At 38.7% G+C, this 15,340-nt stretch overlaps 1 protein-coding gene across 1 annotated transcript in view; it reads right to left on the bottom strand.

Moving 5' to 3' along the window:
* The window catches only part of CFAP44 (cilia and flagella associated protein 44), a 42,034-nt gene that overhangs the window by 17,156 nt on the left and 9,538 nt on the right, over nucleotides 1–15,340 (bottom strand). Inside the window, exons 11-21 of the mRNA XM_080393712.1 lie at nucleotides 14,529–14,628; nucleotides 13,189–13,283; nucleotides 10,438–10,647; nucleotides 9,333–9,443; nucleotides 7,487–7,639; nucleotides 5,426–5,647; nucleotides 4,809–4,951; nucleotides 3,644–3,914; nucleotides 1,644–1,696; nucleotides 1,042–1,204; nucleotides 583–713 (exon numbers count right to left, since the gene is read on the bottom strand). Of these exons, the coding sequence (XP_080249838.1) occupies nucleotides 583–713; nucleotides 1,042–1,204; nucleotides 1,644–1,696; nucleotides 3,644–3,914; nucleotides 4,809–4,951; nucleotides 5,426–5,647; nucleotides 7,487–7,639; nucleotides 9,333–9,443; nucleotides 10,438–10,647; nucleotides 13,189–13,283; nucleotides 14,529–14,628 (1,652 nt within the window). The remainder of the gene's footprint in view (nucleotides 1–582; nucleotides 714–1,041; nucleotides 1,205–1,643; nucleotides 1,697–3,643; nucleotides 3,915–4,808; nucleotides 4,952–5,425; nucleotides 5,648–7,486; nucleotides 7,640–9,332; nucleotides 9,444–10,437; nucleotides 10,648–13,188; nucleotides 13,284–14,528; nucleotides 14,629–15,340) is intronic.

Below are 15,340 nucleotides of genomic sequence, written 5' to 3'. Positions count from 1 at the left end.
TGTCTTTATTTTTAGGAATTCATCTTTTGCTGTATACTTAGATTTCAGAAAACCAACCAAAAAAGCACCTCACACTTTAACTTGCATTTTTGAGGAAGTTCATTTCATAACTTCAAACTGTAGAGGGTACATTGTGTTAGCAATGACACTAAAATACCTGACAGACATGTAACGTGCCTGAAAAACAGGGTTCCTTTTACAGGTTGTTCTTCAAAGTTTCAGTATGAGATCTTGGCTCTTACTAAACTTACTGGAAAAAAACCAAGCAAACCTAGCCTCAAAAAAAACCCACTCCAGTTTTCTTTAAAAAGACATGAATCAGAATAAAGCTACTTCCTTAATTTGAATATCTGAGTTTTACCAAACATTCAAAAGTAGTAATTATACCCAAATGTTAATATATAATCTTGCATATGTTCCAAGTGAAATAAGAACAGAATCATAACAGAATAGAAGACGTATTGATTATATGGGGGGGGGGGGGGGGGGATCACATCATTTTTCCCTGTGGCAGGTACAACTTTGTAAATTATAAGCCCCATGCAAGGTCAGAGGGCTAAGTGGAAGAAAAGTGGTACTTACTGATTTCGTAGTTTCTGCAGTCCAATCAAGTGTTTCTCATGCTCCCAAGCCAGCTCCTTTTGCACTAACTGGATTCTCTGTGCTGTCTGCCTATTTAGCTCCTCAGAGAACCTAGGGTCCATCTCAAACTGCTGCAGAAAGGCAGAAAGACAGAAAAAACAGCATCACATATTATATATTTTGGTAATAAATATTTTTGCCCAGGTGCCAGAGTTCCATGCACTTCAACATAATCCTTTATTTCAGGAGTTGTTCAGATTCCTACAGAGAACCACGTTTTTCCCACATGCTTCTTAAATAGCACAAATCATCAGCTGTGATTCAGAAGTCCCAGCAAATTATATATTCATAGAACTACCTTAATCCAAAGGGTTGGACATCTTTGGCCCCAACACATCAGGTAACACATTTTAGAAGATGCCTCTAAAGGTAAATGACCCTTATAAAAACCAGATGTACCTCTCTGTGCAGCTGCATGTGCTTGGGCAACTCCTGATTCTTTTGAAGAAGGAAAAGAAACTCATGCCTCAGTGCAATTAACTCTTCTCTTTTCTTGTGTTTTTTCTCTTCAGCTTCCTTCATTATTCGTTCGTAGTCCTTTTTCTGCTTGACTTCCTCAATGCTGAAAATGCATGAAAAAAGTAAACTGTTATCTCAACAGAAGAGAGGAAAGATTACAGTTTACGTAACCTTTTAGGTTTCCTTGACAGCCTTAAACTCCCAGTAAACTCAATGGCTCGTAAGGTAACTTAGAAAAGAATCATCTTCCTATATATTTATTTGTACAGTCCTAATGTCATGGGGCTCTGACCTTGATCATGTGTTGTCTCTGTAGTCTGAACTTAAGTAAGTCTCAGAATACCATATTTGAGTTACTGCCACAGAAAATTAGATTAAATGGAGGGAAAGGCTGAAAAACCTTTGTGCATAGCAAGGAAATTACCCAAACACAGGGTGATCAACTTCTCCCTCCTGTTAGGAGGCAAAAAGAAATACATGGTCTGAAGAACAAGCTACCAACACTTGAAAATCTCTTTCATCATTATCCAAGCATCTCTTACTTGTAGGCGTTAGGATCCTCAATGTCTTCAGTAGCCTTCTTCTCAAGATCACTCTGGAATAAAAATGTTACCTTGCGTTTAAACAAGCAATAATAATTTCAAAAGAGAATAAAGCTTTTACAAACATTAAGACAGATCTCCCATTGCCTTTCACAAAACCAAAAGAAACCTTCATGATCAGTATTGCTAAAGGGGCCTTAAATGTTAGGTTTTAATGTTTCAAGAAGAAAAAGCAATGAAGTTGGTTTATGTGTAAAAGAACTAGCAAAGCACAGGTCTTAGGGACAGAGGACACAATCCTATATCCTCCCCACCAACGCTAACCATAATAGTGTTGCTTGTCCTAACTTCACTCTGTCCCATAACATTTCTGGTTCTCTACCCACCAAACCCAATTCTCTTGTCAAGAGACAACATATCCTGGGCTGATTCCAAGTTACATGTGTAATTAATCTGGTTTGCTTCTGCTGACTACGTAATGGGTTCACAATTATTAGCTGTGAAGAATGACAGATGGATGGACACTGCAGTCGCACAAGCCTCATTTCCCTAGGCAATCATGTGCAAAAAAAAAAAAAAAAAAAAAAAAGAGGGGGGGCCTCTCACCCTACAGTGAATACAGTCATACTAAATTGATCTGTAATTTAACTCAATTAGCTTCAGCAGATTTGTATTTGATTCTCTAAGAATCTCATTAAGTTTAATGAAGATGGAATATTTAAAATCTTCCACATGACTTAAAACTAGAATACTTAATGAAGATATACTTTGATAAGGGAAAAACTCTATTACGATGGTCATTAAGCAATGTTGCTAGCCTGAACAATAGAAATTAACCATAAAGATCTTTATATAGAGCTACTTACATACTCAAAATGATAGAACTGTATATATGCTTTATAATTGTATATTAATCACTACTTGTAATAGTGGAGCTAGCAAGGCTCTGGTATCACAGGTTCCAATCACTCAGTTTAAGAAGATTATTTTGGGTCTATTCTCAGTGCTATATATGCTTGTGATACTGGTAAAGAATTCCAACTAGTCAAGAACAATTTAACTAAATGACCAAAATCACAAATTCCTCTCAGTCTCCCTCATCAAGCATGTTTCAAAATGTAGTTACCAGCTAACATTAAAAATAATTGAAAGTTGAATATTTTTTTTATGTTGAGCTTTCAAGACTTTTAAACTGTACTGAACGCATACCTGCTCAAAACCCCCTTGTGCATGATAGCACTTCTTTACTCAACAGGTCTCGCTGCTTCTTGCAGGTTATATTTGTTTAATTCAGGTGCTCAAGATTTTTAAAAAAATTCTATAAAGTCTGAATGTTTTCAGTAGGGAACCTGACACCTCTATCTTCTTCTGTATTATCAGTAGAACTGTTACTGAATGTTGTCTGTTCAAACGTGCTACAGGTGATGAGCTCTACAGTGATTACAGGACATCTGTAAAATCATTACTGCTAATGCTATCCAAACGTGAAACAGCAACAGGATCAGCATCACGCTGTGCTATGTTGCAAATTCAAAAAAATCCAACTTGTGAATTGTATATGAATGGTACTAGATGCACCGAGAAACTCACATTTCATATTCTCTAACATTATTTCTAGTATGCCCATCTAGAGCAGAATCATACTTTACTGGAATTAAATCCAAGACAGGTTTAAGTATGACAAATTTTCATGGTTCTTTCATTCTAGGAATGTACACGACTACACCTTTGAGTGGGAAAAGGCTTGCAGAATAATACATATGAACAGCATATTCTATGTTTATTTGGAGAAATACACAAAACAGCGAGAAGGAACAATGCAGTCATAGTGTCTGTTCATTAGGGAAATGTTTTGCAAGAGCCATTCTTCCAAATTTTTTAGAAAACTTCAGCTTTTGCTATGAAAGATGTATGATGCAAATAGTTGAACCGCATTTTGCCCATCTGCAGTAGTTTCACAGTAAATAGGCCAAATTCAGCGGAAGACTGTAGTGACTTACCCTAGGAGAAGGGATTTTGGCTTTTAGCTCTTTGTGAACATCCTCTGGAGACAAGATGTTGAAAGCAAAAATGTTTCCATCTCCACCACAGGTAATCAGAAACCTATCGTCATGACTAGAACAGATCCCCCGGATCTGGCCATAATCATTGTCATGTACATTGAGGCACCAGTATTCCTTCAGGGTATTCACTGAGAGGTCTTTATCCTGAAGAGGATAAACCCGCAATGCGCCATTCTGCATCCCACAGAACATCAGTAATCTGCTGGGACTGTCAAATAAGCAAGGAGAAACAGTAAGAGCCAGCAACTTGCAACAACTCAGGCCACAACTTAAAACACGATACTTGAAAAGAGCTAATAAGCTTAATAAATGTAGCTTTCCCAAGTCTGTAAGCTGGAAGCAAAGTATTTGGACCATTTAAACTATACGTGATACTGCTACAAAATGTTTTTCAGCGAACTGGCTGCTCAGCAATGTTCCAGCACCTGCTGGGTATCATGGAACTGGTCTCAGTCCTGAATTGGGAAGGGTAGCAGACACCAAGTTCTAAGCTAGAAAAGCAAGTTTCCCCTCCCTTTTCTCCATCTAGTACAGATGGTGGTGAATGCAGTAGATTAAGGGCTGAACTAAATCTGCCTCTTTAGATGCAGAACGTGCCTAGCCTTACAGGCAACCTAATACTGGGAGTCTGAAAATAGTTCACCATTTTCATTCATACAGTTCAAAAAAAATGTCCTGAGAAGCCTGTATTCTTTGCACAAGGAGGGAGGGCCATGTTCTCCTCAAGGGCTGTGTCTTCTTTGCTAACTATGAAAAAGAAATGCTGCTCTGGTGATCCAAATTTGCAGAGACTTCTAATGGTTCTCCTGGAATTCTAAAATCTAGGATGTTTGAGTCTTAATCAGTCTTTAAATAGAAACCAGACATTTTCATCTTTGAAGGGCTTTTTAAACTATTCTGTCAGACACAGTGCCAATTGTGTCCATTAGGAATTTTAGGTGAAACTCAGTGCCAGGAAACCAGAGTTCCTGCATACTAGAGTTGAGTCACAATTAAAAAAGGGCAAAGCAGTGTACCCTCCTCCCTTACAAGTTTTTTTTTCTTGGATGTCAATTTCATCAAGCTTTATCACAAAGCTATCTGCTACACTACAGTGTTTTACCAGAAGGAGATTTGGTGGATGGGATTGTCGTCAGTGTCCTCAATAGGAATCACCTCAAAGGGTTCATCTTTCCTGTTTTCAGGGTCTTCTTGGAGATCATGTGAGAACTCACAATGATAGAGGAACCCTGAGTCATACCCACCCTGAAGAAGAGAAGGAACATAAGATGGTGACAAAAGAATACTGAAGCAGCTGACCAGGTACATGCAGTTTTCAGAATTCTTCCTTTCTTAAAGATCTACAATAGGTTAGAAAATGTTACTTCCAAACATCTAGAGATTCTATTTACCCAAAGAGAAAAATCTGTCATAATTACTGGCATTACAAGCCATCCTACCAATGTGTTAGGATTCTACCTTCTGCTTGTGAGGGAACAGCTTAGTATTTGTGCCCATTCAGGTATCACCAAGAAGCATACCTATTGGAAATTTCCTGAACAATGTGAATTGGAGTGACACTACTTAATCACAAAGATCCCTGAAGCTATCAAGTATGAAGGGAATTCCATGCCCTAGAGATGACAGGTTTCAAATAATCAATTTTCCAGGCCACCCAGATGTGAAGGGAAAGTTGTCACATCTTGTACTCCCATCAACATGAAATAAAAATCGATTTACCAAGGAAAGCAGAAATTTTCCTGGTGCTGAATAAAACCCACAGAGGATGGGACTGGGCTCCTCCGGTATGTAGAGAGGTGGCAATGGCTCTTCTTCAGGTTCCTCTTCAGGTTCTTCTTCTTTTACCTCCTTTCCCATCTCTTGTTGCTGCTTTATCCATTCAAGTTTTGCTTTCTCCTTCTCCTGCTTTTTTTTCTCTCTCAGTGCGCTCTCCTCTTCCAGCTATCACAAGAAGCAGAGAAACACAGAGACATGAAACCAAGGCATTCCATCCATTACTCCCTGAAGGAGTCTCAAATGAAATCCAAGGTGGTCCTGGCATTATATATACAGAATATCTAGAGAAATCTATTTTTCCATCAACTATCAACCAGATTTCATGGAAGTCTCCAGTGGAAAGCCCCCGTTTCCCTCCTCCAAAGTATTTTAGCTCATCGTCCTTTGAGACAGAAACTATTCTGCATGAAAAGCAGGCTTTAGCATTTCCTCAGAGAGATTACTGCCAATATTAACCACTATTACCATAGTATGTCTGCAGAACTCGTAAGCCCTGTGCCCTGCCTGCCCAGGAGAAAGAAAAGCACTGCAAAGTTGAACTCAAGTTCCCAAGTTCTACTGCATCATTGATGTAGAGTAAAAGGGAGAAGCTGTAATGGACTTTAATTCTCCTAAATGATGAAGGGGAGACATTTGCAGATTTAGAAAACCTTTAAAAACCCTTTTCCATGCAAGTCTACCTTAGCATAACCAAATATCAAACATTCTCTAAAACAGAATCTTCTTTAAAAGGATATTAGATAGCAAATCATAGAGAAAGATCTGGAAAGGATCTCAAAAGAGCATTCTTTTGCCTGAAAGCAGAATTGGCTAAAGCTTAAATATTATCAGTTGACGTTTGCCTGATCTACCTTTTAAAAATCTCCTGCTATGGGGGCTCTACAGTCTATGTAAACTATTTTAGTGCTTCACCACCCTTACTGTTAAAAATCTTGCCTTACATCTAACCTAGAACATCCTTGTTGCAACTTATTAATTACTGATGTACTCCTAGAGGAAAAAGAGAGCAATTAATATTCTTTCTCTTTGCAGAAAACTTTTCTGTTTTTAAAGATTTATAGTGTCTCCCAACAATATTCTTCTCTTTTAAGTAAAAAACCAAAACCACCCCAACAAAAGTCCACACACATTCTTTCAGTCTTTCCTTACGTATGTATGATAGCTTTGTGATGTTTCTTGTGGTTCTTCCTGTCAGAAAACCACCGAGAAATTTTTCGCCTGAAAGCTGACTTCCTTCCAGTTGTCACAAGAAATGAACCTTTGCCTGACATTCAGTAATGCACCACTCAGAAGACAGGAGAGTTAACAGAGAAAGCAGAGAAATCACAGGTTAAGAACAGAACCAGAGAGGCTGTTGGACTGTGTTGGATCGAACATGGGACTGAGAGCCTGCTCACTGGAGTTCTGCTCCTGAGCCTAACATCAGCTTGCTTTTTAATTTCACAAAATTAAGTACAGCTGGGAGTTAGCACAAGTCTTTTCCTTTGGCCCTGCTTATCTTCTAAAATGCTAGTTGTCATTCAGAAATTAAAAAAGCACACCTTTAAAGTTATTATAATATTTTTTAAAAATTAAAAATATATATAATTGTTGGGGAGAAAAAAAAAAAGGCGTTTCATGTTTGCCTCAAAGTGACCACATGGGTGTTTTATGACTGTTCAAAGGAATTTCCTACAGGGCTAACATCAACCACAAGAAACACACTCTGTGAAAATTAGCAAAATGAAAATATTCTGAGAACTAATGCACTACACTAGCTTTCCCTTTCACTAATGCTATCTTCTGATTATAATCAAAATAGACATCATGCTTTCAGTGCGATTTGAATAAACAAACAACAACTTGCAATTTCAGACGTTGAAACTCAGCCACAAATGGACTCTACCTGGCCTACACCTTCAAGAAACTTAGCAAACATCCTGTGATGCAATAGAAACCTTTTTGTGTACTTTGTCCTCTGGCACAATGTAAAGCATGAAATTCTGCTACAGGGGAGTTCTTTACCTTGATTCGGGATTTAACACTACAAAAATGGAAGTACTGTGTCGGCAGGTTTTTTATTTGGTAGGTGGATGCTGTATCCTGTTCCTCAGGAGAAGGGGCAGGAACCTGGAGAACAAAGCCATTCTCACAAAGGATAAGCAGCGTCCTTTTCACCTAGACAAAAACACAAAAAATACAACTATAGGGCAGACGTATACATGGAATTTTGAGAAATGGGAGAAGGTTAGTCAGAAGATGCATAGGCACAAAACCAAGCTCCAGCCAGGAGGCATTAACTCTAACTCTGCTCTTATTTAAATGGGCATCAGAAATCAGTGAGCTTCTTTTATGCTGTGTATGTTAGGCAAAGCTAAGGAACTGAAGAATTCCTTGCCGTATAGAAAACAGCTATCACTCTGAACTGCCTAGCTTGGAAGCAGCATGATGAAATTTGGGGAGTTTGGTTAAATTAAAGAATGGTTCTGACCCAAGAGTTAGGAGCTGAGGTTTTGGTTTGATAATTGTTTGAAAGTTCATATGTTTCTGCACTAATATATCCCTTGTATCTCCATGACTGGGCTCAGAATCTTGCCAAATGCTTTTTAGTTTTGAGTGAGTCTGTTCTTTGCTGGTACCTGCCAGGCCCTTTAAAATGCAATGTTAGGAAGAATAGGTGAGGTGTGGGTAGTAATTATTTATTGTTCTGAGATTTTAAAAGGCAAATCTGTATTAGTTTCAATTTTCATAAACTATCTGAAGAATCGAAAGAGGGTTATTTTACCTAACCTGTCACTAAAAACATGCAAAGGAGGTATATTTGAGTTGCGATGGAAACCTTAACTACGAATTATACGGTTCTTGTGTCTATAAAATCTCAGCCTTACAAATGCATTAACTAAGTGTACAGTATTTAATCACCAAGGTGCTTCTTTTTAAAGAGAAAAAAAAAAAGTAGCATAACACTCAGATGTTTATACTATGTTTAGTAAGTGTTCACATCTAGCAGTGGAGACCTGATACTGGTAGACAAAATTACTCAGGCAGAATCTAACGTATCAAAGACATGCAGAGTGCTTTTTAGTAAGTAGGAGTACCTTGCCCTCAAGGAAAGGACTCAAAATGCAACTGTCAGATCAAGATCTGTCATTTCTGCAGTAAGTTAGAGTTCATACCAGCAAGAGTCCTTTTGCCAGCAGAGTTCTTATCAGTTCCCACGAACAAGCAATAGCAGCTACACTTTGCCACTGTGCACCAGTATAAAGTAGCTTGCTGGCCACTTTGTCAGCATCTAAATATAACAAACAATCTCCTCTCTAAATAATACCACAATTTCAGATGTTACTCTAACCTTATAAAACGTTTTAAATATTAGCAAGAATCTATTTGAATATGTCACTGACACACTTCAAACAGAGTATGAATTCCAAGAAGCACCCAAAAGCTTTCTTAATGTGGTCTGAAAACTTTGTGAAAGCCCGTTTTAATATAGGCAAGAGGCACAGGCAATAATGCTCACATACCTCTTTTATTAAAGAAGACTAAGACCTTCCAAAAGCTAAGGCAGAAGTTTGTTTCTTCAAGGCAGGAACTGGAAAAGCTGAGCAAAATTTTGTGGTTTGCATGTTTCTGTTCTTTATTATCCAAAGTCCAAAATATGTCCAAAGCGACTAAACCAAAGATACAGCTACACAGAACCTATCCGTCATGCTGAAGCATCACGAAGAACAAAGCAGCAAAGCATCTTTTCCATTGTCTATAGAGAACATGGCTAGGGTCATGGATCTTCATCTATTTACATTGGAAGTTCTTTTCAAAATGACATTTTAACACTGTAGGGAAGGAAAGAAAACAAACATGCATTACTCACATGAGAAGGTGGAGACCACTGTAATGCCTGCACAGGCCCAGGAACACAGATGAATCCAATTGGCTCATATTTATCTCCAACAGCAAAAAAGAAAACAGTTTTGTCTTTACTCTGATGAAAAAAAAAAACAAAAAACAAAAAACCAAAGATGATGACTGAGTCAAAGCTAACCAAAAATTCAAAAGACTGTAGGTACTTTATGACATAAACACAAACTTCCAATGTTTTGTGGCTCAACAGGGGGACTTACAAGTGCCTTGGAACTTAGAATTTGATTTCCATGATGATTACAGGGAGGAAATAAAAACCCTGCCCAACTTCCTACAGGGCCTTGAGTGCACCACTTAACTGCCCTGATGGGCCTCACCTGACATCCCTAGCCATGTGTTTTCTGCCTTTTGCTCCAGGAGCTCCTTTAATGCTGAGGCTCAGGCCTGGTTTTTTTCAGATAAGACAGCACAGGCTGATTTCCTCAAATAACATGAAAATCCAGAACGGGTGCACAACTGATGTATGGCAGTTTAAATCCTGCATTAAGTGAAATGCATGGTGATTCAGCTCAAGGAACATGTAACTGCAAATGCACTGACCACAGCTAAGGGCTACCTTTTAAAAGGATAGACCACATTGACTGGAAATCATCTCAAAGACTAGCACGTACGCTGACAAAGACACCAGACAAACTGACTGGTTGATCCTGCTGTAAGGTCAAGCAGTGCTGGGGAGCAGCTGGAATGTTGCCAAGGTGGTGCATGAACCTTGGCGTACGAATTCTTTTACTAATTCCAAGACACTACTAAACTAGTTCCAAAATGAACCAAATCCATCTTCAAAGGGGATTACAGAAACCACACTGAGCAGTCCAGTAATTCACAAAATTAATTGTAGGGATTGCGTGGTTGCTTTCCTTCAGAAAACCAATGTGAGTGCAAACAGAGCCTTCTCTTCCCCCAGCACCGCAGAGAATTACAAGAAGCGATCAACAGCAATAACAGAAGTATAATTGTGTCAGCAGTAAACAAACTTTACCTTATCTTACCTTATCTCTTTAAATAATCTCTACATTTGTGGCTTAATAAAAATAAACAAAAGAAGTGGCACGTACCCCTGTGGCAAGCACATCTCCATTTCGTTCGTATGCCAAGGCTGTAACTGCAGCGGCGTGAGGTTTGAAAGCCTGTTTCAGACTTATCTCTGCATTCTCTGTATTGGTCTGTCCTGCAAGAACAGGCAGTCCTTTGGGATCATAAACTTCAATTATGCGGACAACACCATCTTCAAACCCCACAGCAATTAGACCTCCTTCAGGATTTACCTTTGAGCAGAAAAATGAAGAAAAAAAAATCACAGTGTACATCTGAGAGTTTAGAATAAGAATCTGTATGGCACACGCTGTGGTGTTAAACCTGTAACTCATCTTACATGGAGGTGTTGCTAAAGCACAAAGAATCTTTCATACATGGGAAATGTGGTTTATTCTCTCTAATATGCTACCATAAAGGGAGTGGGAGAACTGGGGGTTATTTGGTTTGGATTGTTTGGGGTTTTTTTACTGATAAAATGTCACTGAGACTGAAAATATTAATGACAATGTGGTTGTAATGTCTGAGGAAGAGGTAATTCATACTGATATACAGCACTTAAGCAGAAGAGTTAGAACTCAAAAAAGGAATTACTACATTACCCTGAATATAATATTGGGCATTGAATGTGGGTATGATTTTTGAAGAGGTGACGGCACAGACTTGGGTCTGGCTGACTCCATGTAAAATACAGTTGTCAATAGCTACTTGAGATGGAAAAAGGAGGCTATGGAGTCTTTACCATAGGCCCTGTAGGCAAGCCAATTGCTAACAATGTAGACAGGCTTATATTGTGAGAGAGAAGAGTGAGCAGAAACAGGCCTGTGTTGTAGCTGAATCTTGCTGGACTTGCAGGTTTTGCTAATATTAGCCATACATGGTAGTGTCTTGAAAGGGATTTACAAGCTGAGCCAGCTCCAGACATGGCACAGATCAATATTAATGCACACCAGAAATGAGACCAGAATGAGAACTGCTGTGTAAAGAGATGAGAGTGAATGGATAAGCTCTGTGAGCGTTTGGCAAAAGTAAGATCTTGGTTATGAAAAAGTTTATTGTTCAGAAAGGAGCTGAGGGTAACTGTCTTCCCATTATCTGGGGAGATCTGCCTGTGACATCTTATGTTAAAAAGCCCCTCTGTAATAAACAGGGGTACAATAGCATTGCTCAGTAAATGACTAACAGGAGTAATGGACCCCAAATTTATGGCTCTGTGTTTAACTCCATTGATTCCGTATCTTTCCTCTACTAGGCAGCCAGCACTCCAGATGTGGCCTTCCCAGTGCTGAGTAAAGGGGAAGGAACACCTCCCACAACCCGATGGTAACACCCTTCCTAAGGCGTTGGGTCCCAGGATGCTGTTGGACTTCTCTGGGTGCATTGCTAGCTCATGGTCAGCTTGGTGTCCCCCAGGATCCCAAGATCCTTCTCTGCAGAACTGTGTTCCAGCTGGTAGGCCCCCTGGCAGTACTGCTGCCTGGGGTTATCCCTACTCAGATGCAGGACTTTGCATTTTCCCTTGCTGAATTTTATGAGATTCTTCTCAGCCCAATTCTCCAGCCTGTCCAGATCCCCCTGAATGGCAGCCCAACCCTCTAGAGTACCAGCCACTCCTCTCAGTTTTGTATCATCTGCAAACTTGCTGAGGATGCACTCTGTTCCAGTGTCCAGGTAATTAATGAAGAATATTGGCACCATAATAACCCCTAGGGTACTCCGCTAGAGACTTGCCTCTAAGTGGACTTTGTGCTGCTGACCACTACTCTCCAGGGCCCAGCCATTTGGGCAGTCTTAAATCTATGTCACTGTTCACATATTTAACCTGTACATTAGTAGCTTGTCCATGAGGATATTATGCTATACAGATGCTTCAAAGTATGTCGAATGAAATTCTCTTGAATTAATAGTGCAGACTTTTCAAATACATTTGAGCACCTTAAGCTATGTGTAAGTATCTAATGAGATTTTAAATGGTAGACTAAGTACCCTTGATTTTTCTGGCTGTGTTTAGTACCAATTTTTGTAAAACTGAACTGAGCCAGTTTTCTAATGCTGTACAATTTATTGTGGCTGTCAGCTTATCTCTTGAATGTATAGATCATCACGTAAGAGCATCCCTGAAAGCCTGCATGGCCAGAATTACAGTTACAAGAGCACTGTCCCAGTGCTACCCTCACCTTGGAAATTCAAGTAAGCACTTTCCTCCATAAATCTGCTTATAATTAATCCACCAGACTTGCTATGTTTCCTCAAAAACATAACTAGACACTATTTTAATTAAAATTAGCAAATATGTCTAAAAGTGATAGACTCCACACTCCACAAATGATCAGTTCTGGCAACAATTTTTTATGATTTATCTCCAAATGTTTGTGGATGGTCTGGGCTGTCATTTCAAAATGTGTTAACTAACTCATGTTAATTGGCAGTTACTCTGCATGGGTTAAATAGAAGCTGTTACTCTATAAACTAAAACTACTTCCTGAGACTGCACACTGAGATCTGATTTTAAAATCTCAGGAAGACACAAAGTAGGATACCTGATAATTCATAGTAAAGTCAAACTGTACAGATGCTATATACATACATGCTACTCCACAAACTTTTTATATATATACATATAAACATATATTTACACACACACACACTACAGTAAACTCCACCATGGCCTAACACTGACTTCTTTAAGGTCTTGTATGGTGAGCAACTTTCTTGATGCTGGCAGGCTCATAGGCCCCTTATGAATTTTTGTTAGCACACTAGCAAAAACTCACAACACAAGGTGCCCACGTCAGCGCTGTTCCTCCTTGTTTAAACTTAATTTGACTCAGTTGACTGTTGCTGATGAAATCATAGATACGCACTGACCCTGTGTGGCAAGGAGACAGTAAGAATTTTATTTCTTGCAGCATCAATTACATGTTAAGATTTACAGAGAAATGTCTATTTATTTGAATGAAAAGCTGGATACAATGTTATTAGCTTTTCTCTTTGAGTATCAATTGCCTGCCTGGAAAGACATGACTGAGGGTTACAGGGTACCACAGCTAGCATGGTGCTCATGAACAAAACATCAGCTTTCTTCACTCTTTAATTAAAGGCTCCCAAGAGTTGTTGGGGCTGAGGGTTGTAAAAAAAAGTCCCATGCTGACCACCATGCATAATTTTCAAGCAATCACAGAACTGTGGCATACTGTAAGGAAAATGTGTACTGACAACACAGGAAAAGATAACACGCTATTGCTTGGGATTGCCTAGGGAGAAAAATATTTAAGTGGATGAAAATGGGAGATTGTCCAAAGAAAAGCCAGTTTCACCAGAGGTGAAATTAACAGATTCTTAGACACACATATTGGTCTGCATAAAATTCCATTCCAGCTGGCATATATCCTAAGTGTCATTTGCTCAGCTGGTAGGAGTTTGTCTTCAGGCTAGAAGAGCATGTACATTGTATAATACAGACAAATGCCAAGATACTGCTGACAAGAATTGAGTTTAAGACCTTGTAGCATTTTTTGAGAAGTGTAAATGACATTGTTAATGTTCTAGCCAGGGGTTCATCTTTAAAGCAAGATAAAGCTAACTGTGAGAGGCGTAAATTGCAAAATTTATATAAGTTTTAAAAATACGTCTATAATTACATTAGCTGTTGTTGAGAGCATGATAGCTATTGCATTTTCTAAGAAAGCCACAAATATTAATATTCACAATGACTTACACAATGCTAGAGACGTATGTAACTCCTTACAAAACAAAAATCCCAACACTTATCAATCCAGAACCTTGAATACATGTGCTGTTATTCAAGCCAAATGTCTCATCTTCTCAGCCGTTCCTTCAGAACGAACAGAATTTACAAAGTTTCCCATTAAAACTTCTCTTATTAAAATCCCAGGCTTTTAGGATGAAGCAGTCTTAATGCATTATTTCAAAATATTAATGATTTGTCTTAACTATTAAAGAACTGATCCCAGGAATAATAATTGTCTGTAATGTGACTTTTCAAGAGCAAATACCTAACTTCAGTTCAAAACAGAATAGTTCCAAACCAAGCATCATTGTTCTTCAAAAACAATAATTACAGTGGTATGAGGGGAAAGGAATAGTATCTTACGGTCGAGAGCAGTGGTGGCCATAAGGTGTGTAACGGGAGAGACACTCATAGCCTCAATTCTTCCAGAGTGGAAGGTATACAGGCACTCTGGATCACGGGTCTGCAGTGCAAAACAGAAGAACTGAAATTCTGCTGCATTCTGGAGCTGCACTTAGAAGGTATTACAGCCACACCTACAGCAAACCTGAAAAATCTAGACAAGCGCTGTTTGTGTGAATACATTTCAGCATGTATGAGGGACCTATATGCAATTCCCATGCCCCCTTTTTTTTTATTTAAATGTTCCTAGGGAGATTATCAGGAAAATTAGTGTAGGAACATTAAGCTCATTTAAAATTCCATCGTTTTCTGTGTGAAAATAAAGAGAAATGCCTTTCATGAAGTGATTTCAGACTTGGAATCAGTATTTTTAAAAAAAGCTGTTGCACTGAAGGCAAAGAAAATGCTCTCAAGCCTACGGCTTATGCTACCTGGGAAATCAATTCATCATCCAAGGAATTTTAGGTTTTGTTACACTTTTTTTTCATTAGTTTTTATAGTATGCTTTGTACATCTTTTATTTACCATAAAATTATTGGGACATAATTTTACCTGTTGCCAAAGAACTTTATTCCACTCAAAGGGATTTTTCCCATTTACTTTAATATGTTTGGGAGCAAAAATTAAATGCCCCCATTTTAACTGTGTCATCTATTTCTCCATCAAAAACATCTCCAGCAGTAACACTAATAACCAGTAGGATAAAACATGTGACGTGCATCAACCTTCTCCTTGTTTTTCCTAGTTGTTTATATAATGTAGACACAACAGTA

This window comes from Falco punctatus (genome assembly GCF_963210335.1).
Source record: "Falco punctatus genome assembly, chromosome: 6".
Lineage (NCBI taxonomy): Eukaryota > Metazoa > Chordata > Aves > Falconiformes > Falconidae > Falco > Falco punctatus.
The sequence above is the reverse complement of the archived record's forward strand: the minus strand, read 5'-3'. Positions and strand labels throughout refer to the sequence as shown.